Genomic DNA, 17,421 nt, shown 5'->3' with positions numbered 1-17,421 from the left:
AAAGCTGCTCTCATGCTAATTGTGATCATCTGGGTTGTCTTTCAATACCAGCAATGGATGTGATGCGCTTCCCAGAGATCGTGACTCGGCCGCTCAATTCTATTTTATACATCACCCAATCTGTCTTCCGCGTATTCCGAAATGGAGTGGGTATAGGTGGATCCATGCCCATTACGAAATCAATGCGTCTCTGATCCGAGAGTGTGATGTCGTTTGATACTCTCCACTCTCTGATCAGAGCCGCGATGTCAGGAGATGCCACCGTAATGTCGATGACCTCTCACGCCTAACCACGTTAGGCAAAGTGGGTTCATAACCCAAATTAAGGATCTGCAAATCGGTTCCTACTAGATACTCCAGTAATCTCGATCCTCTTGCATTGAAAATCCTTACTAATAACTCCTTTCACTTATCTATTTCCAGCTGTTCGAGCAGACCGTATGCGCGGAGGTAGGAATAAATTTGGTCCAATGTACAAACGAGATCGGGCGCGAAAGTTACAAATGATGCGACAACGACAACTCGCCCTGCAAGCAATTAGAGGCTCTATGAGTACGGGAGATCTAAAACCCGGTCAAATTTCACCAACAGGCTATCAACAGTCGTATCCTAGTATGAGCATTAAGCAAGAAATCCAAATTCCACAGGTTTGTATCTGTCGGATACATCGACTCAACCTTCTGAGTCGTTGGAATCTTATATATGCATACTTAATTGAATTTAAATATATAATATAAGATAACAAGTATATACTCTTGAATTTTGCAGTGATACTGAAATTTTGAGTAGTATTCTTGTTGATAAGATATTTATGTTTTCAAATCTCAACATAAAGTTTTGTCAAAATTTATCTTAATTTTATTTATTGATTCCATTACTTTTGATCATTGGCACAATTCTATTCTTCCCTTTTTTGAAAACATATTTCTTGAACATATGCCAATGTAGGTGTCGTCATTAACACAGTCGCCTGATTCGTCACCAAGTCCCATAGCAATTGCCCTCGGGCAAGTCAACCCTAGTACAGCGATTGCAGCCACAACCCTGAGCGGTAGCTCGACAAATACAACGACGGTTAGTGGGGCCGGAGGTGGAAGTGGGAGTTGCGGTCCAGGCAGTGATAATGGTTCCTCCTCGTTGCAACATTCAGCCGACTCGAAGATATGGTTAGTTACTAGATAGATTTGTAAAGGAGTTCTTCATAATGAAAAATTCTTTCCTCTCGTTTTTTCTTCTCCATTTGTAGCTTCGATTCCGGAACAAACCCATCGAGTACGGCAGATTCAGTCAGTACGGTAGAACTTAGGTAAGTATGATCACATATTTTTGCGTAACATTCAAAGAAAAGTGTAATTAAAGGACTCCAAAACTAATATAGTAGAGAGGTGGAGAGCTCGGTTATGTGGGACTCTTACCCGCTAAACCCTCGTCCTCGTCCTTCCACCCTCCTCGCTGGACTGCTATATGATATTACGTCGCCGAGTTAGATCAGAACTCATATGATGCTCGTGCTCAAATCTTTATTCCTCTTTTGTATCTTTTTCGGCTAATCTCCTCCTGTCCAGGCCTCTAACGAATGGCTATCATCACCTTTTCGACTCCAGTCCATATCATGGATTTCAACATACATTTCATAATGTTTCCAAGCGTTAAATGGACCTCTCATATAGCTTCCAGTTTCATCTTTTGAATTGTGACGTTAAAAGAAAATATGTTCTGCGCCCTCTGCCATGGTCGGGCTCTTCGAGCAATATGGTGAATTTTCATCCCAAAGTCGATAGAGGTATGCTCGAGAATCTCCCTGTCTAGTCACCGTGGAATCGCTTAATCCATCTCGAGACATTCCATATGGTTTTGTGAGTTCAGCAAATTTTTCTGACTCAGTCTACCTCTCCCAACACCCAACGATAACTGCGATAAGATTCTCCCATGGTATACCCTAGCTCATAAAAGTATTGTCCATTTTTCGCTAGAATATCAATTGGGACTATCCTGGCTATCACGTTTTCCTTTTCGTCAGATATCGTTCGATAGATACAACTTGTTCGGGGTACACTTAGACGATATGCAACTTGAAATTTTCTTCTGTTTACTTTCTTTTTCAGGTGGATTAGCCCATATGGGAGCTTTATGTCGTAGGATCGGGCTTTAGACTCTATTGAGATAAATTCGCGACCTATATTTGGTAACACCCTCGCGATCAGTATCCGATTGCTACGCACGAAATTCAGTTTTTGAGTGATTATTACGATTTAATATTTGAAATGAATGGTATGTGCTCCAACTTTGGTCTTTATAGACATGTCACTTCTCTCTTTAGTTATAAGGACTACATCTTCCTAGGTCCTTGGAGCCATAGACCAGTCTTTTCCAACCACGAGTTAATCTTAGTCTTGTTTCTTTGCTGCAAATTGTATTGGTCACTGATCTCGTCTTTTGAAATTCGATCTGAGCTTCAGAAAGACCACCTCTCCTCTCTTCTCCGGCAATCGGTAGTCATCACTTGTATATTTTTTGTTCGAATAATTGCAAACTATTATTTAGGAGACATTCGGGCTTCAAAACAGAGGGTCACGCAAGGGTTTGTTTGGCTTGGAAATTAGGAAAACCTTCTATTTCTTCCACTGTGTGGCACACGCTTTTTCTATGACTACTACCTTCAAGGCTTTGTTGAGCATACTATTCAGGACCAAGGGTTTTGTTCTCGACTACTCTTTTCTTCAGCTTCTAGGACCTCCTCTTCAGTTACCATTAGAACTTCGGCAGACAATAGGAATAGGATATTTTACCGTTCGTCCGTCCATCTAGCTGTTATTAAAACCAAGGCCAGTTGTCAGAAACTACCCAGGCAAAAATTTGAAAAAAAAAAAAACGCAAAGATGCCTGCATATCGACTGTAGGCCTCAAAATACTTTGCTTTCTGATGTCTATTCAAATAAAATGTAATTCAACATTTTGCTGGGATTAGCTCCCCCAGCAAGATGACTTCCACCCACTCATAAGTTCGTGTTAGCCTCAAGACGCAGTTGTATACTTCTTCGTATGTCCTTCAAAGTAGCCTTAGATTTGGAGTTTTTTTCATCAGCTCTCGATGTCCTTGCTTCCCACTTGCTTGACTTGGTGAAATTTTTTCATTCACAGGCAAGACTGTCTGAACATTAAGACATCTTGGTTCCGGCAGTGTTTTATTGCTTAATGGTGTAAACGATATGATATCTGTCGTGACTTTTCTAGCGCCGTTTCATACTAGCCGCGACTTTTTCCTAAGTTCTTTGTGATGCCTCTTCTCAAAAAAACCGATGAATCAGCCAACCATCCTAGTTTTTTTCTTCAAGAGCATTTTCGATTGCTGCTTCTTCTTCCATATGAAAGATGAATATGGCCTGGTGTTGGTTTTGGGTGAAGTGCTTAATCATTTGTTGTCATACCCAAGTACGAATACCATATTTTCGAGATTGTCCACAAATTCTGACCACGTTAATATTTGACTCTCAATTGATTATTTCATATTTTTTTCTCCTTTGCACAACATACGTCATAGACTCCAGTTGTAACCCTTGACGGAGTAACCCTGTTCTTCATAACTCCTGCCTTTGTTCGACCTTTCATGTTGTCTGGGCCATCTTGCTACAAAGTGGCCGATTGGAAGGCATATGACGACTTCTTCGTTCGCTGGAAGGCTTTGCAATGAACAAAACTTTTTCTAAACCCTGCGTGACTGTCTTTTCTCAAAACCTGCTATTGGCTTCTGCCATTCGGTTATATGAGACTTTTGCTCTTTAAAACCACCTTTTTCGGTTATCCCGTGGGACTAATGCTATGATATTACGTGGGGGTAGGACCAGTTACTAATTGTGGCCCGTTTTGCTCTTCCTTCGAAGCTTTTCCTTCCTAAGCACGTGACAGATTGGCTTCATGTATCTTTCCAGTTTTCCAAGTTCTTTCTGAAGCCAGCATGTGCTGTACGATATGCTCAGGTGGCAGATTGTCCTGGCAATAATTTCCACTTCTGTCCTGTGGGCGCTAAACCGCGCAGGCTAACAACTCTCGAGATAACAAGCCGAATTCTTGGCCTTAAGCTACCTATATTTTGCAACATTGTCACTCTAGACACTTTTGTTGTTAAACTCTTAAGATATAGCTTGAATTTTAGTTTCTGGCCAATCATAAGATATATGGCTTAGTTGCCAATCCTGATCTTTGTTGATGTTTGGTTTCTTCCTTTTTATGTTAGAGCTACCTCGATTTTATGTTCTACGGGTGCGACATTAGCCTTTTCAAGCCAAGATTTGATTTCCTCCTCCTTCCTGATTGTCTCATTTGTTAGGTCCACAATTTTCTTAACATGCTATATCACGATGGTCAGTCCGATGTCATCTGCAAAGCCAATAACTGCCATCTCTGTGGAGAGCTATAACGTGAAAACGTATTTATATTGGCTTGAGAAAAAAAGTCATTGCATATTTTTTGTGTATTCTTTAAAATCATTGATTTCTACAGTGGACAAAAATTAATAAATGATGTCCATTTGTTCGATGATCCTTTGCCACGATTCAGTGTTTTAGTTCGCAGAAGGACTTATATTTTCGAATAACTGAAGAATTTACCATCCCTCATCTGAATTTAACGTTTTTCCTTACAAGGAGTTTTGAAGATGCCGGTATACGTGGAAGTCTGACGGCACATAATTAGGAGAGTATGCAGATGAGGTAGGACAGCCCATCCAAGCTCCAATAAGTTTTGACCGTTTACAAGCTCTGGGTGGTTTTGAATGAGAGATACGTTCAAAATGTCCACTATGATAGTTCGATTCCTTGGTAGGAGCTCAAAAAACTCCACACCCTTCAAATCCCACTACACTGAGGATATAACCTTCCCTTGAAGTGCTTTCACATTCTTGTAAGTCATTCCATTCTCATCACCAGTTATCAATCTTTTCAAGAATATATGGTTTTCCCGACGTTTAGCAGCATGTCACAAATGTTAATATACATCCTCCAATGCATTTCTTTGAGTTCATTACGAACCTAAATATCAAGCTTGTTTGTGTATCGAAGCTTCTCTAGGGGAAAATGAACAATCATTGTTTCCGCATTGTCTCACGTCGTGTAGACTGGGTTTGACTTGATCACTGCCATTATTTTGTCATTATCAATCTCTGCGGGAACTCTTAACCGAGGAACATTAAACCTCCCTTCACGAAATTTCTTAGACCAGTTTTGGAATTGACGTTTTTTGGAGAATTGTCACTGTAAATTTCACACAACTTTTTTCAAGTTTCATTTGCTTTCTTTCATTTCAGAGTAAAGAAGTCAAATATGATACACACTTTGACTTTTCAAATTTAATATGGTATGAAATCTTCAAAACTTAACCGATAGGCTCAACTTTTGCTAAAGAATGAAGCTTAAGCCTTCAGCTATCAAACGACATATAGCAACCATCATATACGAACGATACGATACGACTCATTGATACCAAACAGTACTAACACCTTTGTTCGTCTGTCCATCTATTCATCTGTTCGTCAATTCGTCTGTTCGTCTATTTTCTCCGTTGGTCTGTTCGTCTGCACGTCAATTCGTTAACTCACCTATTCACCTGCTCATCTGTTTGTCTGCTTGTCTGTCCGTCTGTTCATATGTTCATCTTTTTTTCTTTCTGTTTGTCGATCGGGCGCAATTTTCTCAAAAAAAGGTTATACCTATTGAAGCAAAATTTGAACTGCGAATTCTAAAACATGAAGTGAATAACATCGTTGTAATTTGAGCTTAAGGGTAGGTCCCTATACACGCAAAAGGAAGATGGAGAAATATTCCACTGAATACAGCCATACGAGGCATCAAACGGAAGGTCTTGACTAGTACTTCCGAAGGGCTGGAAAGTGGTAATTTATTTCAACAGGCCATTCTCAGAGAGAAGCAACCGAAAAATCTGTCATATATCATATCTGGTCAAATAAAGCAGTAATAGTATATTATTATAATTTTCAAATTTACTGCGAAAACCACCCTTAAGTTCATTCTAGAATATGTTACCTGCGTTGCTCCCTTGACTTATCCAGTTGACACTTTGGCGTTTTTCTTTGTTGGTGCTCTAATACAGAATACCCTAGCCCTCCTTAGGAAGAAACTTGTTCCCAATTTTTCATAGGAGCATTGCTCACTTCTAGTGCAATGTCAAAAAAATGAACCCTGTTTTTTTAAGGTATCTGAAATGTTATTTCCTTCTGTGCCACGATTACCAATGTATCCAGAGTAGTTCCACCCTCTCCTTCACTGTCAATAAAAGTTTTCCATAGGCAGGAATATGGGGTCCATTTTGAATCTTATTAAGGTTTTATCTTAATTTCTCCTTTGACTTTTTGATTTACCCTTACTTCTGACTCTATTTTTAACTCTCATCCTTTTTTTTCCAGGGTATCACCTATGATAAGAGAATTTGTACAGTCAGTAGATGATAGAGAGTGGCAAACACAATTGTTTACACTATTGCAAAAACAGTCCTATAATCAGGTTGAAGTGGATCTCTTCGAGCTTATGTGTAAAGTTCTTGATCAAAATCTCTTCTCGCAAGTGGATTGGGCGAGAAATACAGTCTTCTTCAAAGATCTCAAGGTAAGTGACAAAGATTTTTATTAGTATTTATAGCCTCGGGATTAGCTTCATTCTATGCTGAATATTGAATGTTGGATGATGAATGAATGGAGCTTATGAAACATACCGAATGCCCTATGCAGTATGTTGTTTAGGTGGTGGAGGAAAAAAGCTTGGATTGACCATTTAAATGATTCAAAATTTTAATCAAAAATTTAATCGTAAGTACCGTTTGGAGGCAATCTGAGTTGCAGTTTGTTAGAAGAAGATAGTTAGAAGGTGCTGCTTCTCAGATTTTAAAATTTTGAAGAATCCATAATTGAATTAAATAATTGAAAATTAAAAGTAGGAAAGTTAGGACTATAACAAATTACACAATTCGAAAGTGAAAGTTAGGGAAGCTAAGGACTCAACAAAATGTGTATCTTTGGGAGGTAAATTTGAAAAAAGATATTGACTTTTTAAAAAAGATTGAAGAGTTAAAACAAATGAATTGTAGGAACATTTGAGATAGCTAGATTTATTATGTTTGATAATCTTTTTTTTATTTATTTTTAAAATATATATAAACATATTGCTGTCAGAAAAAGATACACTCGATGAAGCAATTTTCATTTAAAACATGAAAGACATCTGATCACCACACTTTTTCATATGTCATAGATGGGGACATTTTGAAAATATCGTCTATTTAAGATGTTACCTGGTTTGAATGCAATATCATTCATGATAATATTATGCTAGCATTCTACATTTGTAACACATCCCTCATATTAACTTCTTTTTGGAAAATAGGGCGTCTTCCTTTGCTCATTTTTCCCCCATTATACATATTTTTAATGAAGCCGTCCTTCTATTTTATTATCATCATATTTAACATTGTTAGAAGCCTAGTATAGTAGGACAAGTACAAAGACGAACACAAACATCCATGACGCAACCGAGATTTGAACCCGGAGTACGAACTTGAGAGGCTGACTCTCAAGCAATTCGACCCTGGCACGGTCATTGTAGTCAAGATCTAAAACAAATCGTGACCTTTTTCAACCTAGCATTTTTCTTCTTCTGTTATTCTGTTTTTGCGAATCAAAAGGTCGAATAATTGTTAATAATTTGTAAGGTATCGAAAAGCTAATCAAATTTTATTGGCCCCGCAACATCTACCTGTTCACATTCTTACATCCTTGACTTCTGTTACATGGTCTTCTCTACCATTGTCTTCTGTTGCTCCGTGCTCAAACTTCACGAAAACAAACTCCAAACAAACTAACTTCATAATTTTACAACAAAACGCCACGAATTACCCAATTAATAGCCGTTAAATTCGCATTTACTCTAATATGTTGAAAATTTAATTCTCTCATAATGTTAGCATTAAGCCACCGTACTATTTGCTCCTTGAAATTTTCGCTATTTTTGCGAAATATGCACGGTACTTTATGATCTTCATTGTTGTAATTTTACAACAATATATTGTATCAATTAATTGTTTGTTCTCCTGGCAAGTTTCAATGGTTTTTAAAAGCTACATTAACTTCAATGATACCCTTGTGTTGTTTGTGTTGTTTTTGTGTGTAGTTTTGCATTGTTGTTTTACATATAAAATTCTACGGCCACTGTTGCATTATACGACGTCGTTCAGCTTAGATTGACAAGTAGGTCAGATACTGACGACGAAACTGAAAAGTTTTTCGGTGGTAAAGTGGTAAAATAAAACCAAATGGAATTAAGTTGGTTCGCAGTGGTATCCACTACACTAACATCAAGTGATAAATTTATCGGTGGAGCAAGTGGTTGTGGTGTGGGTTTCAGGGGTTTACAAATTGTAATTTTTTCAGACAGGGTTTTGAGAATAATGAGGAACTGTCAGTCCTTCCTTCCTTCTTGTTTACAAGTGGAACGAGTTAGCAACTACCTTCGACATACTCCTTCAAAAATTTCGGGAGCAATTCGCAATTTTGTGATGCTTTTCTGGACCTGTAATTTAGGAAGACCAAGTCCGTCAATTTAGAAACTACTTTCATATTGAGGCATTAGATAAACTGGCCTTCATGTGCCTGATGCACCGTCTCTAATTGCTTTATAGCGCTAGTCCTCATGATACTATTAGGATTCTGCGAAAACGGGTTGGGCCTCTCAATTAAAAACAGAACAATTACATGTAAAGGACCTCAGCCCCTGGAACATTACAAGTGTTGAGACAGGAGGCAACTTCTCAACAAAAGCTTCGCTAATTACTTGTAGGATTAGGATGAGAGGGTAGTCTTAAACTTGACTCATTGAAGAACTTGAGGTGCAACATGGCAAAAAGATGGAGTAAGTCATGAAGTCCACTTATCTGATCAAAATCAAATCAAAAATTGAAGCTTCTTGTGGTTTGACTAAAGATACCAAAGAACAATGGGCAATGTATGTGTAATATCTGGCACGCCCTTAAAATTCAAGCAAGCACCATCAACTGCAATAAGAAACAAATTTGAAAAAACAAGAAGAGGGCCCGGTCCAATATGAAGCTGATGCAAACTCAGGACTCGCTCAATCCTCAAACAAAGAATTTTTGGCTGAACACAAGACCGATTTCACTTAAATATAATTCGCACTCATATCGTGTTTGCGATTACCACCTGTCACCACTTTCGGTCACGCTACTCCAAGGGCATAGGTGAGGCAGTGTCTTATGAATTATCTTTGGGTGTTTGATCCAAAAGAAGGGTCTATGAACCACAAGAGTGAAGGTAAGTTGCGTTCCAATTGGTCCGGTCCGCCATCAAGTTGATGCTTATTCAGGACTCCTCAATTCTTAAGCGAACAGGGTAAAATCCTTTACACGTAGATATTGTCTAGTCGTTATTGAAAGATAGCAAGGAAGTAGTAAAAACGGCCATATTAGGGAAGTCAGGAGAAATAAAACCGCCCCAGAAAAATATTGCCGAGGATATTCAATACCACGCTTGAAAATGAAATGATAATTAACATGTAAAGGTCATCGGGTGTTAGGTAGTCCTGTGACCATTCCATAGACATTAATATAAGCAGTATCACACTGGCTAGCAGCAATAGTTAAATGTAAGCAGGTCCAATTATATAAGTCATGGAAGAAGATTCTACCTAAGAAGCCTAATTTAAGCCCTCATGAAATGGACTAGGGTTTAGGGGGATTTCCATTATTGTCCTCTTTGAAGTGGAAGCATTCACATCCAGGCTTAAATTCATACCATTGCCTGGCCTGCATATAATAATATGTTGTGGCTATTGTCTTTGTACACTGCAATCCAGTTAGAAGAAAGTGGACCTCTATGTAGGGTTTGAACAGCTCTTCGTGATCTGGATAGCAAAAGGTACATAGGTTATAAGGTCACATTATAAGCAGTGGTTTTCTTGCCAAAATTGAAACTGACATAGGAGAAGGTAATGATTGCACATCAGCTCATTTTTTTAAGTCAACAAGAAACAAAGTTAGATGGGAAAATTGGTGGGTGTCCTATGCTTTGGTCAGTTCTTCTTTATTACAATGAACAGCTAAATTAGGTTTTGCAATTCCTTATTGCTTAGCAGAAGCTGCTCTCCCATGAAGTTTAATGAATCTTATCTTTTTTGACATAAAAACTTATGGACCGCCAGATATTACTGAAGAACTTCTCCAAAAAACAAGAGTTATTGGAGCTGAAAATCGGGACTAGTAATGGCGTGGGTCCTTTTGTTGGAGTCGTTTAATACATAGGCTATGGAGACCACACAGGTATGTGAAGAAGTATCCTTATCTTTCTTGCCAAAAAGAAGGTTATGATTATCTAGATAATTTGGAAACTGATTCCCGCAAGAAAATTTCTTTCATTGATCTCAATCTGCAGTCGTTTGCTAACTCAAGGACTGGGGTGCACCTTTCATCATGTATCTAGCCATTAAGGCGTTAATGGACAATTTTTTGCAAGTTTCTTTTAGGACTTGACCAAATATGTAGTCCACGCTATTCATATTCCAGTCCCGTAACGTAGGTTCTGCTGGTTCATAATAATACTATGCTATACACTGGTAATTGGGTATATAGACGGGTTTAGGGAAATCCTTTGTAAACAGTAAAAATAGGATGCGGACAGGAAGGAGTTTTATGAAATACAAACTACGCTCGTGTGACGGAAGTGCAGTTGTAGGTGAATTTCTACTTGAGATACTGCTTGTAGAAAAAAAATAGGAATTCGCCGGGAAGAACTAGGGTGGCAATTGAGGATATTGGCTGGTTTATGGAACAGTCTGTATTGCGATTCGGAGTTGAAAGCTTTTTCAAATTCCTGGCGAATGCATGAATTGATGAATGAGCAACTTCTGTAGAATCAAGTTTTCTTGTCTTTTAATTTATTATAGGTGTATGTCCTACTAAAGCTTGTTTAAGTGGATATTCCCTTCCTCTACGTCAGGCTTAGGAGGTATTCGACTAAGTGCACCTAATCAATCCTCCTTTGTAAGTTCCTTGTTCTCAGCTAGTATCTTCGTTCGGGGCCGGTCTAGTTTGTTAGTTCCGCGATCGTTTATGGTTTTCACACCACCGTAAACTCCACAGTGGTTCTACCAACACCGAAAACGGCTAATTTTACTTTTAATATTTACAGGTGCTATGCAAGTTGCATGCACTGCTTGTCAAAATTAAAAGGCGATTGAGATGGGTTTCACCTTACAATGAAGTTGTTGAAATGAGCCACTAGGGACAGTAAAGATATCGATTGGTCACTGTCACCGTAACTCCTCCAAAAGTTCAAATCCATTTGCCTCGTCTACCCAATAAAGGAGAAGGAATTTTGTGAACTCTCATTACCGTAAATGAAAGAGTTGGTATTGTATTTATAAAACAAGTCGGGAAACCGGAAGCTTGACGCTTCAGGTATAAAAGGTTTTGTGTTTCCCTATGTGAGGAGCATAGCGTAGTTCTCCATTGGCTTATAACATTGACCCGAGATATTGAAATCGTTCAGTTCTGGGCAGGTTACTGCCATTGCCAGAACTGAGCGATTTAAGTATCTCGAAGGGCAGGTTACTGCCATTGCTAGAACTCAGCGATTTAAATATCTCGAGTCAACGCTATCAGCCAATGGAGAACTGCGTAATGAAATTGTTTCACGCATTAATGCAACCTGGATGAAGTGGCATTCCCCAACTGGTGTTCTTTTTGATCGACGTATCAGCGCACGTCCCAAATTTAAAATTTACTGCAATGTCGTCCGTCTGCCACTCCCTATAGTTCTGAGTGTTGGCCGACTATAAAGGACAATGAACGGCGTCTTCCGGTAATGGGGACGAAGATGTTGCATTGCACTGGTGGCGTGACACGTTTCGATTACGTCTGAAATGAGAATATCCGCGATCGATATGGGTTTGCATCGATCGTGGGAAAACTGCAAGAGAGGCGTTTTCGAATTCAACAACCAGTATTGATCAGAACATCGAAAGCAATCGTACGCAACCAAAAAGCCGGCCAAAACAATGGCGGCTTGATACGCTGGATGGGGATTTAAAGGTCTCGCGATTACATCCTGGTGAGGCATGTCATAGAACAAAATGATGAAACCGATCATCAGGAGCCGACCCCGCTTGTGAACTGAAGGCTGAAGAAAAAGAAAAAGATGTGAAGAGCGGCGAGTGCACGACACCTCCGTGTAATATAGCTAAAAATTCCATTGCCCTCTATTTTCTAGAAAGCGATTTAAATTTGATGGAAAGCCCTGTGTTGATAATGGTCAACCTCATACGCTTCACACTCTCAGTTTAATATTATTAGCGAATGAAAACAATTTAATCAACATCAAATATAAAACAGGGCTAGGGAGAATTAGATTCTTCTTGAATGGAATTTTAATATTTCACTGGAATTTCAATTATTCTCGTTAATTATGACGTCAGCATCTTGTTTGTATGGCTGAGAATGCTGTTAATTAGCACGGAATTGATAAGTTTGAACTGCTATAACTTTCCCACTAATAGTTGGATTTTCATGAAACCTGGCATGTGTGCTGTCCTCTATGTCGGTGCAAAATTTAGTACACTTAGGATGAACTTAAGTGGAGTTTTTTAGTCTATTTCTAAAAGTTGATAATATACTATTAGTAAATTTTTTGAGCAGATACCGGAATAGGACATCTCCCGAAGATTAGATTTCACATAAGTGTTTTACACAAAACCTTAAAAAGGGCTGCAGATAAATAGATTCTTCATAAATGTGACTTTAATATTCCACGCGAATGTCAATTATTCCGGGTAATTATGACGTCAGCATCTGATTTGCATGGCTTTGGAAGCAGTAAACTCTGCGAAATTGCTAAGTTTGAACTGCTATAACTTTGGCGTTAATTGCCTGATTTCCATGAAATTTAGCACATATATACGAAATATTGTCCCCTATGCTGGTACAAAATTCGGAAGACCTAGGATGAATTTAAGGGGGGTTTTACAGTAAATTTCTAAAATGTAGTAATATACTATTGGTAAGTTTATTTGAGCAGATATCGGAATGGGACATATTTTGAGGCCTAGATTTCATCTAGGCGCACCACCCTGATTTTTTTCGGATTTTTGGGTTGGGTAGTTACCAAAAATGAGTCCTGTCTCACTTCAAATGCGTACATTTTGACTCCTTACTCACCCACTTTGCAATTTATGCCAAAACTAATGTCAGTTTCGGAAAGTACAAATCGAGACCTTTCATTTGATACCCTACACAAGTATATCCGGTGAAAAACATTTTTGAATCCCCCCTTTGCATGTATGGGGAGCCCCCCTTTAAACTCCACCTAAATTTATGCCACTCACTGTATGCGTGGGATTTCATAGTTCCCATCTGTCCACCAAATTTCGTTCGGATCGATTTAGCCGTTTTGGAGAAAAATGCGTGTGACAGACAGACAGACAGACAGACATTGAATCGATTTTAATAAGGTTTTGTTTTACACAAAACCTTAAAAACAAAGAAGGTAGGGCATTAGAACCTTACAGCGCTATAGTCACTTAAACACCTATTTCCGAATATTTTTGAAAGATCATTCATCTGGGGAACCTAATTCTCTCCCCCCCCCCCTTCCCTTGCCTAAAAAATGTCAAATTTTGGTGATATACTACCATAGGAAACTCTACTTTAAAAGGTGGAACTTGGATGACGCTTCATAGAGAACAAAGTAACTAGATAAAGCTTGAAATTTAGGGTTAAGGGAAAGTCGCAACGTGTCCTTAAAGAACTATTGTGCCCAAATTTAAGGTTAGTACGTGTAGAGTCTAACTTCATCCTTTTTTCAACTAAGTCTGTCTAGCATCGTAGTTCACGGTGAATACGCGTGTTAGATATGACTACTTCAGGATCCATGCTAGTGTGCCCAAGTAGTCTTTAACGTAATATTACCACTTCCATTCTACAAATAGCGCCGAAAAAGTGAAAAAGGTGGAGTTAATATTATCATCATCAGTGGCCTGGGCACTGATCCTCGGCCGCTTCGCGTCAAGATGGCAAGGTTGTCCAATTGGTTACTCCTAGCAAGGTCTTAACTTTTACTATTACTCCGCCGAAGGGAGACCCCATCTCATCGTTTTCTGCCATAGATGTTGCCCCTATAGGCGTTTCGGTCAGAGTCTTTTTTGTCTATTCCAGTTGAGTGACCCACCTACTCTGTTGAGCTTGACTTTATCCATGACTGGGCAGTCACGATGTCGGTTACAGACTTCTTTGCTATCTAAGCGTTGAAACTCTCTGAAAGCTTTTCTTATCGAAAGTGGTAAAAAGTGCTCAAAATTGGTTGCTTATAAACCAAGCATTGCTGGTAGTTGTCTTCCATAATGGACGAATAAATAACATCCTTTTAATAGTCATCTGCTGCGTATGATGTTCCTCTTCAAAGTCTCTTCGAATTTTTCCCTTACACTTGGATTCTTTTGGTTCCCTTCCAAACATGGAATGATCGCCTCATGCAACATGGTCTCAGATTGAATCTAAACGAAACTGCATTTTTGACGACCGATCCCCATGAGACAGGCACGACCACTGTCAGAGGCAGGGATCTGCCCAGAACTGAGCGATTTAAATAGTTCGGATCAATGTTATCAGCCAATGGAGAACTGCGTTATGAAATTGCTTCATGCATTAACGCAACCTGGACGAAGTGACGTTCCACAACTGGTGTTCTCTGTGATCGACGTATCAACGAACGTTTCAAATCGAAAATTTACCGCAATGTCGTTCATCCTGTCGCTCTCTATGGTTCTGAGTGTTAGCCGACTATAAAAGACAATGAACGGCATCTGGCGGTAATGGAGATGAAGATGTTGCATTGGATTAGTGACGTGACACGTTTGGATCACATCCGAAATAAGGATATCCACGATCGTTATGGGGTTGCATTGATCGTGAAAAATTTGCGAGAGAGGCGTCTTCGATGGTATGTTCATGCCATTCGCGCCAACGAGAATTCAATTGCCAAGATTGGTCTGAACATCGAAGTCGATGGTAAACAACCAAAAGGCCGGCCGAACAACAGTGGCTTGATACGCTAGATGGGGATTTAAAAACCTCGAGATTGCATCCAGATCAGGCATGTGATAGAGCCAAATGGCGAAACCGATCACGACGAGCCGACCCCGCTCGTGGACGGGACAAAGGCTGAAGAAAAAGGGGAAGAAGGACTTGGATGTATATTTATCAGCTTAATATATCTTCGAATGATCATCTTTGTTGGGAGTAACCAGACTCAATGTTGAGTTTAGCCAAACGTACATGGATTCGATATGAAAGTCGATACTGTGTCATATCCTCCTCAATATAGGGAACGCTCGATTTAATTACCCCTAGTTCGAACCCCGGTCGTGGTGAATGTTTGCCTTCGTCTTTGTGCCATCCCGCTGCTATAGGCTTATCACTTGCACAGCATTATGTGTGCTGATAATGAAGCAGAGTATCATTGAAAATTGGAACTGTGTGGATACTCTATACTCCACAGGGGAGTGAACAGGAAACACCAATAACCAATTGAATTATTATTGGCATTCGTGTTAAGTTTTCGGTGTGTCGCTGACAGAATTTTATTTCGAGCCTAGACTAAAATTTCAAAAGGCTCAAGCGTCCATGAGTAAGGGGGTAAGAACTAATTGCTGTAGCAGCGATGATGGGAGATTCCGAATGGTGAAAAATTGTAGAGCATTCTCTTTCCTTTTGTCTGGTTGTCACCTGGGCTCAGCAAGAACGTTGTGAAGAAGCCTTTTTCCATGAATTCGAGAATATATGGAATCATTAGATGGACAAAGTGGAGTCTAAAATAGTGAGTTTTGTAAGTTAAGTTTCGAAGTTAATTCAACCAGAGAGCCGATGTTTAGTGACCGCAGTTACAAATGGTGGGATATCCTAGTAAATGGAAGCCTGATGGTTTGTAACTTTCTTATCCTGAGATGAGCCAATTTACTCATCAATGAATCATTTTAAAGAGTAGTCTAGTATCTTCCATTTTGGCTCATTATATCATAAGTACATGTCGATTTCTGATGATGCTAATGAAGGTTGCGTCTAAATACGCATTTACCTGTGTCATCAGAAAACAATATTAGAATCCCTGATGGGCAATATTAGGTAAAAAACATTAAAACGAAGCAATCAAATCACAGCTTGAATATCTCATCTATGGAGGCTCAATAGATTCAACCACAGTTAAGCAATCTACAGCTTGGAATGAGTGAATTACATCAAGAAATATCACTTTGACTTTGATTTCTCAGAACGCTTTAGATGCTATATTGAGCGCGGAATCGATACGACACGATACGGTCATGGTTAGATACCATGAGTCAGGTTAGCTAGATATGACAGCAACTTACCAAGGAAGCAAGTCGGTTACTAAGAGTGACGGTGGCAGCTGTTCTGCGTACCAGCCATCTCGAGACACGGCTCAAGTTGCTCGGAAGGAAATCCGACATTTGCTAGATTGGTAAATTCGCATTCGTGTTCCTCCAATGATGTGGATAAAGTCAAGTAAGAATTATAGAGACCGCCGGCAAAATATAGTTAAGCTTATTAGATATTGCCTTTAGTATGTTTCTGTTCTATTTTCTTTGTCGAATCAGAAGGGGTTGTCGACTCCTTTTTTGGACAGAAATGATGAAGGAACGGGTTGAGTCCGTGCTAGGGGCTGGGGTGTGGAAGGAAGTTGGGACCGAAGGAAGGACTTTTTCCTTTCTTTTTCTTTGTGATTGGTATTTCGCCTTAGTTCCAGTAATGTTCTGGAGATTTGCTTCCATCGACAACCCTCTCAATGCCTGCACACCACAATTGATACCCCGTCTAAAGTCATTAAGCACACGACTCAAAAGTTCTCAATTACGTCACGATTCGCAATTGCAGCGGCTATGACTATTTCAAGTGCACGATCCAGTACTGCACCCCCGCGATTTCTTCAGCCACCGCAATGCGCCTCGAGCTGGATTAGGTCGCGTATTTTGAAAATCGCACAACAATGAAGAAATGCATAAATGCAACATGCTCTGCAACCACCATGCGCCGAACCATGCTGGCCAATAAGTGCAGTCGCGAGTATTAAATGTGTCGAAATAACATTGAAAAAGAACAACAACAACAACAAAAACAACCACAAAACAACAACAAAGTGCAATAATAATAAAAAAGCATTAACTAACAATAAATGAGAAAACATAAATTGCAAATTTCAATAGTTTCAGTTTGGCTAGGTGTAGGGGTGTATGAGGTCAAGGGAGTCAGTCAATCACATAGTGAGTATGTAGCGAAGAAAAAAAAAGATACAATTTGTACGATTTTGAAATTGTGCAACTGCTTTGAATTAAAGTTCAG

The 17,421-nt window shown here is 39.3% G+C and overlaps 1 protein-coding gene across 2 annotated transcripts in view; it reads left to right on the top strand.

Annotated features, from left to right (window-relative positions):
- The window catches only part of LOC119649831 (nuclear hormone receptor FTZ-F1), a 491,622-nt gene that overhangs the window by 435,698 nt on the left and 38,503 nt on the right, over positions 1-17,421 (top strand). Inside the window, exons 4-7 of one of the 2 annotated variants that reach the window (XM_038052174.1) lie at positions 424-647; positions 967-1,166; positions 1,247-1,306; positions 6,419-6,617. In XM_038052174.1, the coding sequence (XP_037908102.1) occupies positions 424-647; positions 967-1,166; positions 1,247-1,306; positions 6,419-6,617 (683 nt within the window). Of the gene's footprint in view, positions 1-423; positions 648-948; positions 1,167-1,246; positions 1,307-6,418; positions 6,618-17,421 lie in introns of both variants that reach the window. The other variant, XM_038052173.1, reaches the window with a different exon arrangement.

This window comes from Hermetia illucens, chromosome 2 (genome assembly GCF_905115235.1).
Source record: "Hermetia illucens chromosome 2, iHerIll2.2.curated.20191125, whole genome shotgun sequence".
In the NCBI taxonomy this organism is placed as follows: domain Eukaryota; kingdom Metazoa; phylum Arthropoda; class Insecta; order Diptera; family Stratiomyidae; genus Hermetia; species Hermetia illucens.
Note: the sequence above shows the minus strand (reverse complement) of the source record. Positions and strands in the feature narration are given on the sequence as shown.